The sequence below is a fragment of the Myotis daubentonii genome, chromosome 12 (assembly GCF_963259705.1).
Source record: "Myotis daubentonii chromosome 12, mMyoDau2.1, whole genome shotgun sequence".
NCBI lineage: Eukaryota > Metazoa > Chordata > Mammalia > Chiroptera > Vespertilionidae > Myotis > Myotis daubentonii.
In genome coordinates this window covers 57,568,843-57,590,638 of record NC_081851.1, presented here as the reverse complement: position 1 = coordinate 57,590,638, position 21,796 = coordinate 57,568,843, and the positions used below count along the sequence as shown (strand labels likewise).

Genomic DNA, 21,796 nt, shown 5'->3' with positions numbered 1-21,796 from the left:
ATATATACATGCCACCATTAATCATGCATCAAGTATGTCCTGTTTCCCCCCTGAAATCTAAGTTTGAAATGTACATACTTTTTCATTCGGAGAACGACTTTGTTATTTCTGTTTAGGTCGTTGGATTTGATGCATCCACCACAGTGGAAGAATTTCTGAACACTTTGAACCAGGATACGGGAATGAGGAAGCCAGCCCAGTCTGGATTTGCCTTGTTCACCGATGATCCTTCTGGCAGGGATTTAGAGCATTGTCTTCAAGGAAACATCAAGGTAAAACCAAGTCCCTTTAAGGAGGCACACCCAGCATGACAAAGAAGCTATTATTTGCTATTTGCAACAAGTTTAATTCAGGAGTTTTCAAAAATATTTAAGCAATCTAATCTTCACAATAAAACAAATTTGCGGGACTTTTGTTGAAGCCGTAGAATTCTTAATATGCAATCTGCACACACACACACACACACACACACACACACGTTAAATAGAGGGAAAGGATTAATAATAGTAATAGTACCCTACGTATTAGGGTAATATGGGTGAAAGTGTGGAAACTCTAATCAAATGGCTTTCCATTTTATTCATCTACTCAGCAATATTTATTGTGTCCCAGGAGCTGGACTGGATCCTGTGGGAATACAAAGAAGGACTAGAAATAGTCCCTGCCCACAGCACACTTACAATTTGCTTAGAGAAGAGCAGTCTTATACACTAACTTTGGAGTCGGAGTGATCAGTGTTTTAAGAGTGCTGTGAGCATTCCACTAAGCGGAGAGGTTAAGCTCAGCATTGGAAATGAGGGAAGATCTGAACTGGGCTTTGAAGGAGGGGTAGGAAATGGACCTGTGGGAATAAAGAAGGGATTCCAGATTTAAGGAAAATCATGGGCAAAGACAGAATTAGAAGACTTTTAAACAGTCTTTTCTGGGTCTTAGTAAAATAACTTTAATAAAGTTTCTAGTTATGGCAACAATTAGAAATACAGAATTACAGAACCGGAAGGAACTTGAGAGAAACAAAAATTGGCAAATGAGGAAACTGAGTCCCAGAGGGGGAAATGATTGTCCCCAAATCAAACAGCTAGAGCTGGGTCTGGACCTTTTCCTTACTTTATATGGTCTTTGATTGCTGTTGGGAAAAGTTTTCTGGGATTTGGAGATGACAGAATTGGGGCAGAGTAGGAGAAGAACTAGATTTATAAATAATAGCTCACAAGTTTAGAGTGTATGCAACATCAGTAACTCACAAAGCCTGTTCCACTTGCAAAACAGCTTGTCGGGGCTCTATAAGGTTCTACAGAATACTGTTACTGTTTATATTTAGTCCAGTAGGCATGTTGGTTAATAGATACACTTTCCCCTTCATCCCTTTCCCTATATTCCTACTGCATATTGAGAACTCTAGATGAATGAATGTCTTATTTCTCCTAAGCCCCAACTATATCCTGTTCAGTTCAATAAATCCAAATATAAATTTTGAGACAGTCATTCCTAGAACACTATGTTAATAAATTAGTCAAGCCCTAACCAGTTTGGCGCAGTGGATAGAGCATAGGCCTGTGGACTCAAGGGTCCTGGGTTCGATTCCGGTCAAGGGCATGTGCCTTGGTTGCAGACACATCCCCAGTGGGGAGTGTGCAGGAGGCAGCTGATCGATGTTCCTTTCTCATCGATGTTTCTAACTCTCTATCCCTCTCCCTTCCTCTCTGTAAAAAATCAATAAAATATATTTTAAAAATAAATAAATAAATTAGTCAAGAAGCAAGCTAGTATTCTTGGCTGACTTGAGCTAAGTAAATATCAGGGGCTTTGTTGAATAACTGCTTACCACATCTTTTTGAAAACTTTTATTTATATTTCTGTAAATGGTCAGTTAAATAAACAAACATTTATTTGGTTCCTGAAGAATTTTTGTGCTTTCCCAATCAAAGAATGTTAAGATTGTATTCCAGATTTCTTTGGTATGACTTCATGTATTCCAATCTTTATAAACTCAGAAGGTAGAAAAGTTGCTTCTTCAGTGACTAAGTCAAGAAAATATTTCTGGAATCCTCTTGTTTCCAATCTCATGCAGTCCTTCATTAAGATTCTTTTTTGAGTGAAAAATGCATTGCCACAGTCCAAAGTTAATGTGTGTCCAAAAGGATGTGGACCAAAGAGCGATTTATAATTAAATCCTAAACTCAAGAGCTGCACATAAGCTTGGAACAAAAAAGCTTTGGTTTTATCACATTCCTTGGAGGTTTTTTTTTTTTTTTTTCAGCGTACAGACATGCGTGGCTTCAAGATGTGCCAATCCGAAAAGTATGATAAATCTCCATTTTTCACTTTTCTTCTAGATTTGTGACATTATTTCTAAGTGGGAACAGGCTTCCAAAGAACAGCAGCCTGGGAAATGGGAAGGTACGAGAACTGTTCGTCTAACTTATAAAAACAGGTGTGTAATACCATCGCCAGATGCCCAAGTAGGAGTATACACATCTTCACATCATGCACCTACAAGTTAACTTCCCACTGAAGAGCCTGAAAAGTTACATTTATCTGAATATTTGTTCTATAAATGACAACTCTACCACAGGAAGAAACTGTCGCATAAAATTTTATTTCTAATTTTTGTCCTTTAACATCACGAATAATTATACTTTATAAAAATATGCATTTGGACAAAGATTAGAAGAAATCTACAGGAAAAAAATAGCTGCTGTCTTAGCATAGGGTGAATTTTTCACTTTCAAATTTTTCTTTGACACTATTATTATATTTTCCATAAAGACTAAATACTACAGATTTGTAGTAAGAAGAAATATTTAAGTTACCCAAGCCTTTAAAAGTGATATATTCATATTCATTCATTCTAATGCTTTCATATTCTCTCTCTCTCTCTCTGTATTAATTGAGTTTCAGCTACAAGCCAGGCACTTAGCTAGATGCTCCAGATAAAATAATGAGACCAGACACAAAAGTACCTGAACTTTTGGAATTCACAGGCTAGTGAGGAAGGCAGTTGTTAATCATACAATAACTCTAATGAACATATAATTACACAGTAAGTTCCTTGAAAGAGAAGAATGTGGTTCTGTGAGAGAGCGTAACTAGAAGCCTGACATACACTGGAGACATCGGGAGGCTTTGAGAAAATGATGCTTATGTCAAAGTCCGAAGAGGCTGGGAGCGTTAAAACAGGTAGAGAAGAATGTTCAAAAGCCTACAGAGGAAGGTGTCTCAGGGTTTCAGAAATAGTTAAAAAGCCAGTGGGGTTAGAGCATATACCTTCTCAACAGATACGATTTTAATATGCTTTGGCGTATGGTCAGAAACCAGGTTTTCTCTCTTTCTCTTTTTTTTAAAACATCTTCTTTTCTTCCATATATCAGCAAAAAGTGGTACTTAATAAGCAGTGTACACTGATCAGGTCACATTAACTATACCAAAAAAAAGGAATCTGAAATATCAGACTACGAACCTGGTGGAATTATTGGTGTAGGATTGACTTCTTTCAGAGGCCTACCTTTGGAATGTAAGAAGTGAAGGCACTAATCTATGTTTATAAAAGCCTAAGTCACTCTTCGACTGTTCGGTAGCTATGACATGCACTGACCACCAGGGGGCAGATGCTTAACACACAGGCAAGGAAACATGGAACAGACTGATGAATTTTAGAGGGGAGGAGAAAGGGGGGAGGGCTGCAAGAGATTAACCAAAGATCTTATAAGCATACTAGAGACCCTTCGAGGATCGGGCTGAAAGCAGCAGTCCGACATCCCCCGAGGGGTCCTGGATTGCGAGAGGCGCAGGCCAGGCCGAGGTACCCCACCGATGCACAAATCCGTGCACTGGGCCTCTAGTATAATATAAATAATGTACTAGCCTTTGATCCAGTCAGGATTTCTTTTTCTAATAACCCTCCCACAGAAATACCCACATAAGTGGGCACGAGTATTCCAGTATTCCCAAGTAGCTTCTTTGCCATATTTTTTAGAATAGTCAAAAATTAGTGTGTGGGGGGAGGGGAGGGAAGGAGGGCTGTGAAAGGAACAGTTAAATAAATGTGGTGCCTTCATATTTTGAACTCCGCTTATACGGTCAACACTAAAGGCCACACACCGTGTGAACAGGCTCCTTTGACCTGGATAACGGTGGTTGTGAGCCATTGGAGCTTCTCTATTCAGGGGCTCATGAGCAAGAGGTCTGAGGACACAGATCTGACTGTTAAGCTTTGGTGTCTAAGGTTTAAAACTCGTGCTTTTCTGGAGATAAACAAGATTACTTAGATAATGGAAATTAATGGGCTCTACTCCTGGAGGAGCCTGTTTCCACTGGTGACAGCCTTTAGCTGTGGCCCTTGGGTGACTGGGAGAGCAGCAGGCTAGAAGACCGGGAGCTCCCAGGTGGCTGTTCTAGTTCTGTGATGGCTGGAGCAGTGATTCCCATTGTGTGGGCCCTGGCCCTGCGGCTCCAGCATCGCAGAGCACATTGGAAACACAAATGATTAAGCCGCACCTCAGCCTTAAGGAGTCAGAGTCTCTGGAGTAAGACCCGGGAGCCCGTGTTTCCACAGTTCTGCAGGTGATTCTTGTGCAGGTTGGGTTTTGAGGAGCACTGAGGCACAGGCCCTCCTCGCTGCCCCTGCCTCTGGATCTTACCTAGTAGCAGAGAGTGAGCCCCTCGACCTGCCCTGCTGTGATTCTTTATGTAGAAGAGGTTCCAGAATTCTCCTTTGGTTTTGTCGGCACTAAATGGCATTACTTTCATGCCTAAGACTATTTCTAATAATGCATACTTTATGAGTGTTTATTAAATACATGCCAATTCTGCCTATGATGGCTACCGTTGGGACCAAAATTAAATTTGGTTGAAATGGAGAAAGGTGTTCTGGAAATCACAGACAAGAATAATGCCCCAAGTCTAGTAAATACCACTAGAAAGGACAAAGAGAGTAACACGTAATAAAGATTGCCTGAAAGAAAGAAAGAAAGAAAGAAAGAAAGAAAGAAAGAAAGAAAGAAAGAAAGAAAGAAAGAAAGAAAGAAAGGAACCTCATGACAGTAGCTTTGACATCAGAATAAAAGCAACTCAACCAAAAGTTTAATTTTTAACAGAAGTCTGAAATGGCTGGATAGCCACAGCTCTGAGAAAGTACTGTTTTAAAATATGGTCTTGCTTTGCATGCATGTAGAAATAGCTTAGACAATGAGCCCTGATTTCCAGGGGCACAGTCAGGAGGGGAGCCACTGTGGCCTGTCATGCAGCCACGGATGAGGAGCCCTGCAATGAAAACTAAGATACCAGCTCCTTATCATGGAGTTTTCATTTATATTTACGAATGTGAGTTATGGACTTTTAATTGTTTTGTTTCAGAGGTTAAAGATGGAATTAATAGGTTTTAAGCTTGTTCTCAGAGATGACCATTTGTAAACTAATGTTTGAATTCTATTCATATTTAGCCTGCTTATTTAATTTGTTCCTCATTGTGTACTTGACATTGTAAGGTCAAGGCATGTTTTTAGCCAAAGGAAACTGGCAAGGGTCCTCCCTAAGGACAGCTCCTCCTTACCACTCTTTGAAATCAAAGATCATTTTCGGTCGTCCTTTGTCCTTAGTATTTTCCGGAGTACAGCCTGGCATTCCCATCTCTGCCACCGTTAGCTGATTCTCAGAGGCCCTACAGCCATTGGGTCTTAAGCCAAGAAGCATCTTGACAGGTCATCTAATTTAGCCCATTTTTTCTAGCTATGATAACACCACAAAAATTCCAGCATGAAGAGACTCTTGTCATTCTAAATACCTCTAGGGAAGAATGCTAATAATAATAATAACCAACATTGTTTGAGCATTTACCACACACTAGGCCCTGTGCTGAGCTCTTTTTATGTGTCATCTCATATAATCCTAACAGCACCCCCACAAAGTAGGTTTTATTATCATCTCCATCTTACAGGTCAGGAAACTGAAGCTCCAGAGAGTGAAGTCATTTGCCCAAGGCTACAAAAAAGGGGATTCTTTCAGGCTTTTTCCACAAATGATTCCCATATTTAGTAACTCCCACTCCCATTCATTTACCCATTCCTGCGGTAAACATCTGTTCGGCGTCTGGTGCATAGAATTTCCCTCCCCTGCAGTTTGTAGGGAGAGACACACACGAAAGCTTAGCCATGTGATTCATGCTGTAACAGGAACAGTGTGGCAGAGTTGTGAACATGGTCTCCGGAGAGACACTGCCTGGGTTAGAATCCTGGTTCCCCCGCTCCATGTGTGGCTTTGAGACAGTCACTTACCATCTCTGTGCCTCAGATACCCTCTATGTGAAATGGAGATGAAAACAGGACCTCCTCTAAGGTTGTCTCAAGGACTGAATGTCAGCAAGGATAAAGCTCTTGGATCAGGGTGGCCACACAGTTGATGCCCCATCCAGATCTGCTCTTACCTTGAATAGATACACACATGTAAAAGCTGTGGTGGGAACTAGAGGAAGGCTTCAGAGTGCTGCCTTCCAAGCAGGGACTTGCGTGGTGGCCATCGAGGCAGGAAGGAGACAGGGAAGGGGGTCACGATCAGCTGCAGTTTCGGTAGAGTGTTATCAGCAGACTGCGGTGGATGGAGCGGGGGAGGGAGGCAGAGAGTGAAGGCAGGCCCGCAGTAGGTTTACAAGGTGATGATGAGAAAAAAGGCAGTAGGAAATAAATGCTCTGAGGCATGAAATGAGGAGCCGGTTGGGCTGAGAGCTCTGCTGAACTTGGAGCCGGGTACACAGGGCTAGTGGTCCTGGACCACGCAGTGATGTGATCTCCATCCCACAGTATTCAGCTTCCTGGGTGTCCAGTGAGGAGGAGGAGGACATTGGAGATCCCCCTGCTAGCTCGTCTGCACCCTGCCTGCTGGGACAGAGGCCCACTCTCTCTGCTCCAGGCCTTCGGGACTGGGCACCTGGTCATCTTGGGAGAGACTCAGAGCACATTCTCCCGGCACCTTTCCCATTCAAGATCCGTGGATTTGAGTTTCTGGCTTGATCATTTTTGTGACTCTTTAGTATCTCTCCATATTCTTTCCAAATTGCTATATAATTGTTGGAGCACAAACTGTTTCATCAGGAGTTTGAGCCTATGAGTCCTACATGTTGTATTTCTACATGTCTGGGATTGTTTTCCCCTTTTTTGCTTATGGTGTGTTATCTTCCCTTCCCAGGTTCTATGTCATCTACATGCCAGAAATGATTGAAAATACATGCTAGCCCTTCTTGCCTATAGCCATTTGTACATTTGGTTCTTTTTTCCCCTCCTCGCTGCTATACCAATTCATACTCTTATTAAGAACGTTCCAGTGGCAACACTTAGCTAAACGCTGGTAGATTACAGTGATGAATAAGACGTACCTTTTAACTCTAGTGGAGACAATAAGCTATGTACAAAAATCTTTGCATGCCAAAGAGGGAGAGCTCCCCCCCCCCAACTTTATTCTCTGTTTTATATCACTTTGCTAACATCATTTTGAATTTAGAATCTATTTCTATTACTCAGGCATACTCTTCTGCCAGTTAACAATTTTTCATCATGCAGTTACAAATTAACATAGGGCTTAGGATTTATGTGTTCAAAAAACCGCTCTGAATGACTGCCCAGGACAGTGATTCTTACGCTGGGATGGGTGGAAAGAATTTTCAGAATCATGGGGAAGGAGGGCTTTTCAAAGTACCCGCCACCCATGCTTCCTCTGCGATTCTGACCTGCCGCCCTCTCAGTCCCTGCTATTTGATATAATTATTTCGAGAGATAGTGTGCTTGACGGCAGTGTGGCCTCTCCCTCAAGTGTATAGGGAGAAAAAGGCTGAAAATTCAGTGAGAGCCAATGGGCACACACCTAACAAATGCTGGATCTAAATCTCTCTTCCTGCCACTGTGTTGTCATGGCAATCTTAAAGTATGCAAGATGCTGCTTGCCCACTCCACTGCCACCTTTACTGCACCCCATGCCTGACTGGCAGCCTGAAGCCAGAGCCCCAGAAGTCTCACAGATAAGGGAATAGCATAGTGATAAAGAAAGAGGGTCACTGAATTGACGAAGAGCTAGGCAGACAAAAGCCATCTTGTATTTCAACAGCTGTTAATAACATGTAACCTATTGTTGAGCTCCTAAAACTGCTTATGAGAATGTGGCCAAAAACAGGGGAAAAAGCCAAAACATGTAAATGTACAAATATTATCTTTTAGATTCTCCAGAGTAAACTGCTACCCCACCGGCCCGCCAATTTGATGTTGTTTTTGTATTGTAGCCTGCATTTCCTATTCCCTGGTGTGTCCAAGGTACTTAGGAAATATCACGAATGTTTTGAAAATTGGGTTTATACAGCCCATGGATGAAGGGTTCATTTCATTCCCCGAAAGAAAGGGCATATTTAATTTCACTCAGTGTCTTATTTCCTTCCTCAGTAACACTTCAGGATTTGGTATTTCGGGGCGTAGAAAATAGCGTAAAATAACATAAAAGTGTCCCTCAACCTCCACCTCAGAGCAGTTTTCCCTCAGTTTGCTGCAAGTGTTGTAAAGAACAGAAACAGAAGCCATTAACAGATAGTAATGATCTAAGCTTACATCACGTAGAGAACTACGTTAGAACAACCTCCTTAATGAAAAATTTCCCTCTTTTTAAGGCTATATAATTCTATTAAGTAACGTAACCCCAATAAATTTAATTAAAAATTTAAAAAAAAAATTTCCCTCTTTTTTTTTCCTTTTACAGACTGTATTTCTCCATGCAAACTCGTGGAGAGACTGATAGAGAGAAGTTGCTATTAATGTATCAGACAAACGACCAAATAATAAACGGACTTTTCCCTCTGAACAAGGACCTGGCATTGGAAATGGCAGCTCTGTTAGCTCAGGTAACTTCCGGGGAATACAGAGTAACATTTCGTAAAGATAGAACACTAATTTCAGCACTGACTTAAATGTAGTAAAACAGTGTACCTTTAGGAATTCTTTAAATTCATTTTGCTGTGATTAACACCTTAAAAATTACAGGCATTTTAATTACAGTTTGGCTCCAAATTGCTGACAATTGCAGTGATGTGCAATGAGACAGTATTCCATAAAGGGAACCTAGTTGCTTAATTATCTTAAAGTAAACCACAAGGCTTTGCAGTTAATGCAGGAGTTTGGTGAGTGTACAGCTGCGGGGCTAAGGACGCCATGCTGACATCCCTCTCATCTATAGGAATCAGCCTTGCTGATATTCTCTGTCTTTATTAGGAAACCCGGGGGCCGAGCGTTAATTGTTGTATGTAGTATCTGGTAAGGCCTGGTGTTGATGGGTGCATAGTGGGCACGATTGAATTGTCAGTTATTCTCTACACATTATTGTGCTCATTCTGTGCCACACAGTACACCAGCCTCAGAGCGGGGAGACACTAAGCTTGGAGATACTGCCATAGGGTTCCCTAAAAGGCAAAGTTTCCTAGAACAACCTACCATTTTTATAACTACTGTTTGTCCAACTGCTGCATCTTTGGGGGTTAAATCCTGGTCTCGGGTTGCACAGGTAGCTGAGCTGAGTACTACCTGGGGACAGGTGGGGACAACTAAAGCTTGCTGTGAGGAAACCATGTACTGGTGTGAGGAAATTAGGAAGGATGCCTGGCCAGACAGGAGAGAGGGATGACAGCTGAACAGCAGAGTCAAGCTAAGGAACCAACAAATAAGAGACTGGGTCTAGGACCTAGACAGTTATAAGAATAGACTGTAAGGATGAAGCTCAACTGAGGAATTTAGACAGTAACTGGTCAGAGTAAGAGCTAAATAAGGGAAGCCAAAGGGGTCAGTATCTCAGAGGCCGGGTTGTACTAACAGCTGACCTGGAGGCCAAGGACCTTTTGGAAATGGAGACCTGAGACTTTCTGCAAGGCCATCCCAGTCTTGTTGGAGCCCTCCATCTGCTTGTTGGGGAGTGTTACAGATTTTATGTGAATGTTCTTCACCTGAATATCCCCACCCAATTCGCTCCTTGAGCCCTCCTTTGGTACCATATACTAGGCATTTGACTCAGTTTATCCCAAGTATTTGTTAATACTTCAGTCTCCCTACTAAACAGTTAACTCTATGAAGATAAAACCTAGGCCCGACCTTTTTCTCTCTCACATCACTTAGCACAGCCCCTGACATGGTTTAGGTTTGGGTGAATGAATGGGTAGGTGAGTGGTTGGAGAGGTAGTTGGTAGTTGGATCGGTGGGCAAGCTATGGCATCTGTGTAGATAAAGATTAAAAAGTCTTTCATTCGGGGAGAAAGGGGCTCTATTCCCAGGAATACTAGAATAATAAAATGAGGGGATGAATATAGTAACATGTATGGAGGAAATCTAGGAAGGAAGGAATGAGAATATAGTCCTTGCTCCCATTATGTTCAGTAAAAATCTTTAAAAAGTTCGTAATACTTTTTTGAGATTTCCCTTAGCTTTATGATTTTTTTGACTTTCATTTTTAACTTCTATTATTATCAATTAAAATGGTACCTAAAAATGAAAATTTTTCCTGTGCTATAATAGGCAATAGCGGAGTGATGTGGCCTTTAGCAAATACTATTAGAGGGTGATATTAACCTAGCGTGGTTAATGTAGATATAGAACTGAAAAGTTTAAGTTATAGATTTTTTTTTAAATTTACAATCAAATGGAATTTAGATTTTAATAATAATACATACATATGATTATGAATTCCATAATCACACAATCATGACAAGTAGATTTATATATTATGTGTAATTATATGTTATTATATAATTACTAGGGGCCCAGTGCATGAAATTCGTGCACGGGGGGGGGTGTCCCTCAGCCCAGCCTGCCCCCTCTCACATACTGGGAGCCCTCAGGGGATGTCCTAGTGACGGCTCAGGCCTGGTCCCAGCTCCCCTTGGGGAGCAGGCCTAAGCCGCAGTCTGGCCTCCCTTGGTGGGAGGTGACCGGGCTGATCAGGGGAAGGAACCAGCCCCATCACCCCGCTGCTGCAGCCACTGCCAGTCACCGCAGCCAGCAAGGTTTTTTCATCAACACAGACTCCAGTCCCTTCACCATGAAAAAAATGACAACTTTCTTTAGGAATTTTTTCAAGATGTGTCTTTCATATAATAATAATTTCTTTATTATTTTTTTTATCCTCACCTGAGGATATGTTTCCATTGATTTTTAGAGAATATGGAAGAGAAAGGGAAAGACAGAGAGAAACATCAAAGTGAGAGGAACACTTTGATTGGTTGCCTCCTGCATGAGCCTTGACCTGGGCCCCGGCCAGGGAGGAGAATTGAACCCAGACCCTGCCATCGGCAGGCCAAGGCATTATCCACTGAGCCAAACCAGCTAGGGCAGGATATGACATTTCTTAGCCCTCCAGCAGCAGACCTTTGTTTTTTTTCGCCAGGAGTGTGGTGAAAAACCCTAGATCACCTTTTTGGATTCTTATTACCCAAGTTACTAAGAATATTACCAGTGGCATACAGGGAGCTTAGCCAATGAGCGGTCAGAAAAGGTGTTTCCACTGTAGTTCACACCAATCGTGGGCTTGGCCCCCCCGGCCCAGGCCTGACACCTCTGGCCGAGGCGTCAGGCCTGGGCAGGCGACCCCCATCTCCCCCCGATCACCGGCTCCACCCCCCCACCCAGGCCTAATGCCTCTGGCCCAGGCATCAGGCCTGGGCAGGGGACCCTCAGACCCCTCCGATTGCCGGCTCCGCCCCCCACCCAGGCCTGACACCTCAGCCAGAGGCGTGGACCTCCATCACCCTCTGATCACCAGATCGGCCCTTTGCCCATGCCTGACGCCTCTGGCAGAGGCGTCAGGCCTGGGCAGGGGACCCCCATCTTCCCCCCAATCACCGGCTTCTGGGCAGCTTCTGGGGCTTCTAGGGCCGGCCTGTGGCCCGACGGGCGGCAGGCAGGCGGCTTCTGGGGTTGCACACGAGTCCTGGTTGGCAGCTCTCGCTCTGGCGACTGCGCTATCCCGCCCTGCCTGCAGTATGCAAATTAACCGTCATCTTTGTGGGTGACTAATTTGCATATCACGCTGATTAGCCAATGGGAGGCATAGCGAAGGTATGGTCAATTACCATGCTTGTCTATTATTAGATAGGATATGTAATTATATATTATAAAGAATACTTAGAAAGAATAAAACTGATTTTCTTTTTTTTTAAACTCTTATCCTTTGTTTTCTCTTTTTTTGGATTTCCAAATAGGTGGAGATTGGAGATTTTGAAAGACCTTTTTCAACCCCAGCAGGCCATGTTACTAATCAGTGCAAAGCAAACCAAACTCTAAAACAAGTCATAGAGAAATTTTACCCTAAAAGGTATAGAGATGACTCCTCTGAAGAGCAGGTAAGGTAAGGAACCTCTTGTAACTCTTAAAGGCAGAGCCACACTTGTTTTTTGGTGATATTTTAAAGATGAAAAAAAATTGTATATGACCTTTTTTTTCAAGGCTTTTTAATAGTGGTGAATCCCAAGAAATTATACATCTTTTTATTTATATGCCTAAAAACTTTTTAGATTTAGGAAATAAAAAAATTGGTCAATAATATGTTTAATTTGATGAAGTGATTACCAAAAGTTGGTTGTTGTTTTTTTTTTTATCTCTTAGGGTATTTTATTATGAACAAATTGGAATAAAAATAAACTATCATCTTACACAAGATTTTTTAATATAAAGCTTTAAATTAAACTCAGCTAACTTGTTTTGATTTTTGAGAGCATGTAAAGAAAAGCTTTAGATTTAAAAATAGAGGAAATCTAGTTCACAATGAGTTTTTCCAAAATAGGGACATTTGAGGTGAGTCTTTTCTCTGTGTAGAAGAAGGGGTTTAAAAGAGGTTTTCCCTGCATCCAGCATTTCTACAAGCCAAGGGTGGCAGTACCTAAAGTTCCACTGCTAGGGACTTATTCTTTGGTCTCAACAACTTGTATTTTTCTTTAAAAATGAAAGTTATTCCCATGAGAAATTACCTGTTAAAAGAATTTATACTGAGATTTTATATTAGCTAATCAAGATATTTTAAAAAATATATTTTTTTATTTCAGAGAGGAAGGGAGAGGGAGAGAGAGATAGAAACATCAATGATGAGAGAGAATCATTGATTGGCTGCCTTCTGCAAGCCCCACACTGGAGATGGAGCCCGCAACTCGGGCATGTGCCCTGACTGGGAATCGAGCCACTGCCTCCTGGTTCATAGGTCAGCTCTCAACCACGCTGGCTGGGCATTCATCAGATTTTTTAAGTGTACCTGAAGTGGGTGAGAAACAGGAAACCTAGGTCATGCTGAGAGCACTAATACTAAGGATTTGGTGAAAGGAATACTACAAAAAGGTCAAGGGGTAGACTGTGGTTACATGAGTCACCAAATAACAGTTTCGCATAGGTTGGGTCTAGGTACCCCAGTTCTGCCTAGGCCTGGCTTAAGAAGAGCCTTCTCTTAGGAGGACGATCCACTTTATATTTTGCTTTCGTTTTTTTGTTCTTTTCTCTCTTTTTTTTTTTTTAGGCAGCTTTGCCAGCGACTATCAACCAGATGGATGGCCCTCCGGGGACACAGTGCTGCTGATTGTGTGCGAATTTATTTGACAGTAGCCAGGAAGTGGCCATTCTTTGGTGCCAAGTTGTTCCTTGCAAAAGTAAGGAAGATGAAGGATAATTCAGTTCAGTAAATAAAACAGTGGTAACAGTATTCCCAGGTTTATAGGTTCGGTATTTAAAAAGAAAATAAGGAAATTTCCAACAGTTTAAACAATAAGTAGAAGGCAGGAGAGCCATCAGCTTCTCCATCTTTTCGCTCTGCTCCACTCCCCGCCTCCCTTAAGTCATTTCTTACACTCATTAGGCTCAGCATTAGACTGAAGACAGCAGCTGAACTTTGTTTTCTTCTCTTCATTCATGCAGCCACTCACCTAGTCTCTCGCTCATTTGCTCATTTCTTTCATATTTTATGAATTCTGTTTGTCAAACACCGAGCTAGGCTCTCTAGGGGATACATAAGCTCATGGTTTCAGATGGGTTGTACTCAAACTTCCAGGAACTCACAATCCAGTGTTGCAATGGGCCTGGGAACAAGTACTGGCTGGTGAATATGGCCAAGAGTGACATGAGCAGAGCGCGGCAGGAACACTGAGGATGGAGGGACTGACCCTGCCACGGGGTAGATCACGTAGCTCATCCCAATACACACATTAATCAATGGGCATTTTGGATCCCAAACCCAGGTTTCCTAATATCAGATTCACTGCTCTTTCCATTATGCCACACTGCCTCCTCCCCAAGAGAGATTTTTAATAGTTGTTGTTTTAAATGTTGCATTATCTTTAGCTGAAAAATGTTTCTGTAAATTTGCTTAGCATTTATTACAAAGTGTATTTTCACTTCTTCATAGCCCATAACTCCATCATCTCTTGGAAATACTTTCCTGTGGCTGGCTATACATGAGGATGGTTTAAGCATCTTAGAATACAGCTCCATGGTAAGGTTAAATCCTGACGTTTTGCACTGAGTCTATTGTTCAGTGTACTGTAAGCAGAAGGTAATGATATCTTAGTCTGATTTTCTTCCTAATAGTATATAAGGAATAGTCATTTTATAAATATACAACTATGATTACAGTTTAATCTTCTAAAACAAGACTAGACAGCTTCTATACGGGCATAGCTCAGAGAGATGCAGTTTGGTTCCAGACCACCACAGTGAAGCAAATATCACAATAAAGCAAGTCACACAGATGTTTTGGTTTCCTAGTATATGTAAAATTTACGTTTACACTATACTGTAGTCTACTAAATGTGCAATAGCATTACGTCTAAAAAAAAAAAGCAATGTACATACCTTAATTTAAAAAAATACTTTATTGCTAAAAAATGCTAACCATCCCCAACGCCTTTAGTGAGTAATAATCTTATGCTGGTGCAGGGTCTTACCTTCAATTTGAATAAAAATCTGTGAAGCGCAATAAACCAAAGGTATGCCTGTACTGTGTATGAGAAAAATATCAAGACACCATGACCGAATTGTAATCATGGTTGTATTTTTAAAATGACCATTTATAATGTTAAGAAGATTGCTTCCTGTGTAAAATGAAAAAATAACAAATAACATTAAAATAGAAACTTAAGTTCAGTTTCCCTAAGGCTTCTGTGAGGATTTCTGTAATTTCCTGTCATCTCACTTATCAGTTTACTTGTACCTAGAGAGTATCTTAGACCTTTATCTGTGATTAAATATAAAGTCAGATATGCTGTCTATGTGTCATTTATTTACTTCATATGATTCATATTACATAGTAAAAATGTTGTGGTTTTTTTTTTAAGCTGGCAGGCAGGAATTGCTACATTTTACCTGGTAGGTATCATGGGCTCTCCAACTGTGGATAGTCAGTGATCACTGAGAATTTTTTGGAAATCCAACTATTTTTAAGTGTTATAGTAACTGTTTCTCCTTATAATTGCTTTAAAAAATGTTTTGGAAGGAGTTTGTGCTTTTGAATGCCTTTTAGTTCTTGAATGGATAACTTGAAGATAGATTCTAAAATCGGATTTAAAGTCAACAAAACATTGTACACCATGATTGAGTTATCTTAGCTAAGAAAACCAGTTCCCTAGATCCTGGGAGGTGGGTAAACAGCCAGGAAGTGGACATGTGTGGGCTGAGCCTTGAGCCAGTCAGTGCTGGAATGGTCTGCTCGTTCTTGCAAACTAACCATTAGATGTGCAAATTCCTTTCCTTTTAGGCTGCACATCTTTGAATAATATTTTTTAAATTGTTTAAGCAACACATTAGGAAAAATATGTGCTGCATATGTGATAAAGGGTTGGTATCCTTTATAAACATGGATGTCTTAATAAAACAATAAGGAAATGGCCCAGCCAGTGTGGCTCAGTGGTCAAGTGTCGACCCATGAGCCAGGAGATCACTGGTTCAATTCCTGGTCAGGGTACATGCCTGGATTTCGGGCTTGATCCCCAGTACAGGAGGCAGCCAATCAATGGTTCTCTCTCATCATTGATGTTTCTATCTCTGTCTCCCTTACTCTCTCTGAAATCAATAAAAACACATTTTAAAAAACAATAAGGAAGTGATCAACACACCTATAGACAAATGGTCCAAGGCAATTTACAGAAGAAATACAAATGTTCAGTACATGTATTTTAAAATGTTAACCTCACTAGTAATCAAATAAATTCAGTTTAAAACAGTGAGATTCTACTTTTCACCAGTCAGAGGTTGGCAGAGATTCAAAAAATGATATTTAGTGTTTTGTGCTGGGTACATAAATGGGTATAACCTTTCTGGAGGAGTTTGGAAATATTCTAAATATTGTCCTTATTTTCTTGAGATAGCAATTCCAGCTGTTGATGTTTGTAACCAAAGGAATAATTACATATGTGTATTACAAAATATGTTGAAAAATATGCATTGGAGTGTTGCTTAAGTTAGTGACAAAAATGATTTAAATGTTCTGTAATAGGAGTTTAGTTAAATAAGAAATGGTAAAGACGTTATATAAGTACATTTGTTGTCATGGAAAGATTTTCACAATATGTAGTTAAATTTAAAAAGCATCAGTGTGCATGATACTATTTTTGTCTGTGTAAATCAAAGTATGCAAATCAGTATAAACCATATGGATTTGCCAATATTTGACATGTTTTCCCCTAAAAAGTATCAGTTTCATATGGTTAAACCTAACGTACATATGTAGACATATACAAAAATATTAAAGGACATATACAAAAATATTAACAGTGGCTTTCCACTGAATGCTGGAAGGTAGACGCTTTTTATTTTCTTCTTGTATTTTTCTCATTTTCCTAAAGTGAGTTATTTGTTTCAAAATCAAAATGTATTTTAATTATAAAGGTAAATGATAAATAAAATTAGTATACTACTATCTATTTTGGATCACAGTAAATTTGACTTTAGGAAAAATGTTTGTATTATGTCATAATTAATTAATATCAGCATTTAATGGGGATATGCTATTAATCACTTCTCATCTGTCTTTGAAAATAAAGAGTGTATAACATACTTACTTCTCTTTGAAGAGGTTAATAGTCAGCTATGTGTACAAGAGTCTACTGACATTTGGAGGATATCAAGATGACTTTATGATGGTCATTAGCAATACGCATTCAAAGGACAAACCAACAGAGAAATTACTTTTTGCCATGGCAAAACCCAAGGTGAGTAGAATTCTTTGAACCAACTCTTTATGCTAGTGTTCTTTCACACTAAAACATTCATTGTGCAAAGACTAAGTTCCAGAGGAGAAAACAGACTTCACTTATAGTCAAACACCCTAGCTCCAAATTCTGGCTTACCTCTACTTTTTAAAGCCTTGGTTTCTTCATCTAAAAATTAAATGGTATGATGCTACCTTTTGTTTGTTTGTTTACTTAAGAATTAAATGAAGGAATTGTATTTAGCCCAATGCTTGCTATACAGAAGGTTCAACATAAGTGGCCTTGGTGTAAGTTGTTGTGAGGAACTTTATATGCATTATCGTATTTACTTGGCGTAATTCACTTTACCGACCCATTAGTGGGAAGATTGAGATTTTATGATTAAAACATACTTTTCTTTACTATTTTTAGCAAACTAATGTCACTAACTAAATGCAGTAAATAAACGTGCATGCTAACATGTAAATGACTCATTGTTTGATCTGCATAGAAAGGAATGCTAGTAGCCTTGGCACTTGCAAATAGAGACTACCCGTAGCTAACACTTCCTTTTGGAAGTAATGAGAACTTCTCAGGGGCATAACAATTCTATTTTTCTTATTTTAGATTCTTGAAATCACGCTTTTGATCGCCAGTTACATAAACAACTTCCATCAGCAAAAGGCTGCGTTTCACCACCTCTCTGCTCCAGCGCTGCTCTCAGCCCGGAACCAGGGACCCCACGCCAGGACGATGGGAAGCCAGCCCCTGCTCTCAAGCAGCAGACCAACCAAAGGCCCCACTTTACTCTGAAAGTGTGGGGGGCCTGAACATCACTCCCTGTCCTCTAAGCAGTGGCTGCATCTGCTCCAAATAAGTTTATTTACATCCTGGCAACATGGCACCCACATACTCGTATTCCAGATTTTAAAAATAATGAAGGTTATTTGTTTTATTTTATTTATAAATATTCAAATGAATACTAATAACACATAACACACAAAATTTGCACACATACTGATATTCTCCTGGATTAAATGGGTTAGAATTTGTAATTTTTTTCTGTCTCCCTTCTCCCTTGCTATCAGACACATCATGTAATATGGGTGTGTTTTTTTTAATTTTTTCTTCTTCTTCTTTTAAAAAACATTCTGGCAATCTTTAGAAAGGAGATTCCAAACTCTCATTTGGCAAACAAGTTGAATATTTGGAAATACTGCCAAAAAGCTAAGTACTGTAATTAAATGTATTTTAATTAATGTGTTTGGAAAGAAGTGGTGTGCACAGTGTAAGAAACAGCTGCAGGATGGTGTTTATGTATAAATTTTTAGAGCAAGTTCAGTAAATCTTCTGGCCTGATGAATCATTGTGTGAGAAAACAGGAGTTAGGTAACCAGAACTTCCTATGTAATATTAGGAAGCATACACCGTCAGCTTTCAGATCACTAGAATGTAAAATTTAAAACGAGACAGTGATTCCTGACATTCCTTGGTTGTCAACAGAGCCTGCGTTTACTGGAATATAGCCCACATTTCATTGCATTTGATGCTGGGCCATCTTGACCTTGGTTTGTTAAATAATAGTATCGTTGAAAACAAAGACAGTTCTTAAATTTTTGCCACATGTAGTCCTTTTTCATGGTAGTTTGAAAATAAATTCCCAAAAAATCCTATATAATAAAAGTCTAATATGCAAATCAAACAGTGGAACAACCGGTGGAATGACCGGTCACTATTATGTGCACTGACCACGAGGGGGCAGACGCTCAACGCAGGAGCTGCCCCTAGCCCGCAGGCCCCAGGCCAGTCAAGGCGGGTGCCAGCAGGGGCCCCCAATCACCCTGCTGGTTGCCCCACAGATCAGCCCTGATCGCTGGCCAGGTTTAGGGACCCTACCCGTGCATGAATTTCGTGCACTGGGCCTCTAGTATATTTATAAGAAGAGAAAGTAATATTTCTGTCAAAGGAGGTGAAATTTTAGTTGAAAGAGCCTAGAAATATATTCTTTTACTAGGCTACATAAATGGTCAGTGACATTGTAGTATGTGTCAGGACATAGTAATTAGTATTCTTGGTAAATATGAAACTGTGATAAGACATGAAAATTATAAGATGTTTAATTGCGATGGTAGTTAGTATACTTAATTTTATTTATGTGTAGAATATTTGTATTTATTTTTTGGACATATTTATCACTTTGTGTATGGTACTTTTTTTAACCAATTTGAAGAAAAAAAAATGTTAGCTGCTTGAATTCATTTGTTGGCAGAGCCTTCATGTTTTCTTCTTTGCTCCCTATGGCAGTGTACTGTTCTCACACTAAGCCTTTTACAAATGTTCCATCCCATACGAGCATCCCTAGAAAGGACAGCCATGAAATGTGCTGCTTAAGTAAGATGTTGCTTTTTTGGTAATGATAAAACAAGAACAGCAACAACAAACCATAGAAAGAGATTTCCAGTTACTATTTTCCCAAAATCTTTTGAGCCACAACCACTTATTGTGTAAGCAAATTCGTTTTTGAAAATAAACTGGTTACTAGTTTGAGATGACTCTCAGGAGGTTTTTTGGCTGGGATGCAATAGAGTTTTTAAGTTCCCAGAAAACCATTTAAAAAATCATTAGTTGGTGAGCCAGAGACTTGGCAGAGCTGTTAAATATGTGTGAGAACTTAATTCCCAGGCAATAGTTAGTTCACCATTTGGTAAGCAACCCTAAATCTTCTAATTTAAACAAGTTGTGAAGGCTTAGCTTACACCTTAGTACCCTAGACTCAGTATTAATTTTTGATAGAGCAGAGATAAAATATTTTGATGGAAAGAAGTCAATTTTCTGTAACTGATGATGTGAAAATTTCATTTTCTGGAAAATTACTTATATAGACATTTAAAAAATTAAAACTATGTTGTTATGATTGGCTACAAGAGAATAATGTTACATGTTTAATTGTAATATGTGTCTCCTATCATTTTCTTACCTTTCAATCATAATAAATGACTTACAAAACCCATTTTGAGCATTATATTTTGAATAATCTTAAAGAAGTAGCTAACGTTTTCATTGTCAAAACTGAGGTGTACTCATAGTGAAAATGGTAGTTATTACCGCTTTCTCTTATATTCATGCTTTGTCTTCAGTGTTGCTTTGTTTTTTCCATACAAAAGGAAGCTGTTTGGGCAAGTTATAATTTTAATACATGTGTATGCATACTGACACATATACAATATGTAGAAATCATGGGCTTCTCCCATGATTTCATATTAACCCCTTAAGGGAGCTTATTCCATATAGATGAGTTGAATGGACTGTTTCCTAAAAATTTATTTTGAATGGTTCTATGTTTTGTGTGTGTGTGTCCTTAAAGTCAAATACTGCCAGAGCTTGGAAATGAATTTAACTCTCCATTTACAAGAAAAGTTAGTCACAACTTATAGAATCTTTGTTCTAAAATTGTGTATATGAGTTGGTTGGTTGGAGTTTTTTTTTTAATAGAAAAAAAAGGTGGTCAGGTTCCTGGAACAACACATTTAACCCATAATTTTACGGAAGTATAATCCTGAAGCACTAACCACCATGGATAACCCTATTTCTCCAGAAAAAGTCTTTCCGTGTTCCTGGGATGCCAAGAACACATTTCACCCGTGCACCTGCCCCGGAGCTGCCAGGGAATTCGGACTCCCTCAGTGCAGTCTCTGGGCTGATGTCTGTGGAGCCAAGGCTTCAGGATTGTAGGCACTGAAATGGGGGGAATGGGGAACAGGATAACGGAGGAGGAGTTTCTCTGCCACATGGCTCATGTAGAAATTGTATCTCCTCTCACGTTTCTCCCCTATTCTCTTTTCCCTAAAAGAAGAAAGGGGTTTTATTGGTGTGTGAGTAATTTTAAACTCCAAATTAATGTAAAGTCCACACATGGATATTTAGGGTAAAGTGAGATTCCTCCATATTTCAGTGGGACCAAACCTCGGGCTTTTCTTGGGCATTTAAGTGGGAAAGTGAGAAGGTCATTCCTACAGTGAAGAGTTGTATGGGCCTGGGCAGAGACTGGGGTGAGGAGATGAGATAAACACTTGCTTCGCATTATAGTATTACCTAAGTTGAACAGTCACAATGATTCTGAAGGCATATTTATAATCAACAGCAATCCAAAAATCTTCATTGTATGTTTGAAGTATTTTGGGGTCCAGTAATAGGCAAGAAACTAAAACTCTTACAAAGGCAGTATCTATTAGCAAATAACTCCAAAACAAGACACAAATGTTCACAGTGTGGCTGAATCAGGATTTATACCCAGGTCTATCTCACTTTAAGGTCCATGTTCCTGAACATTACACCATAGAAACCAAGCCAGTGGCAGAAGGGCGCAGGGAGAGTATCTCCTTCAAATATCCAGGACATCTTGAGCTGGAAAGCCTGGGTCTACTCAGCATTCAAGATAGATCAACTACTGCCACTGCCATGAATGTTCCAACAGCAATGGGCATAGTCACTTATTCTTATGTAATTTGAGGGACCTCTGCAATAGTTTATATCACTGGCTTCCTTTGGGTTATTTAATTACTATTGTATATCTTTCTCAAGGGTAAGGATCTTATCTTACTCATCGCTTCATTTCTTACTCTG

At 39.9% G+C, this 21,796-nt stretch overlaps 1 protein-coding gene across 3 annotated transcripts in view; it reads left to right on the top strand.

The window, feature by feature from the left end:
- The window catches only part of PLEKHH2 (pleckstrin homology, MyTH4 and FERM domain containing H2), a 75,056-nt gene extending 54,873 nt beyond the window's left edge, over positions 1-20,183 (top strand). For 2 of the 3 annotated variants that reach the window (XM_059659972.1, XM_059659971.1), the window contains 8 exons: positions 117-272; positions 2,337-2,434; positions 8,731-8,872; positions 12,212-12,357; positions 13,513-13,642; positions 14,395-14,481; positions 17,057-17,194; positions 17,801-20,183. In XM_059659972.1, the coding sequence (XP_059515955.1) occupies positions 117-272; positions 2,337-2,434; positions 8,731-8,872; positions 12,212-12,357; positions 13,513-13,642; positions 14,395-14,481; positions 17,057-17,194; positions 17,801-17,986 (1,083 nt within the window). In that variant the 3' untranslated portion in view covers positions 17,987-20,183. Of the gene's footprint in view, positions 1-116; positions 273-2,336; positions 2,435-8,730; positions 8,873-12,211; positions 12,358-13,512; positions 13,643-14,394; positions 14,482-17,056; positions 17,195-17,800 lie in introns of those variants that run through there. The other variant, XR_009447989.1, reaches the window with a different exon arrangement.
- The last annotated feature ends 1,613 nt before the right edge of the window (positions 20,184-21,796 follow it).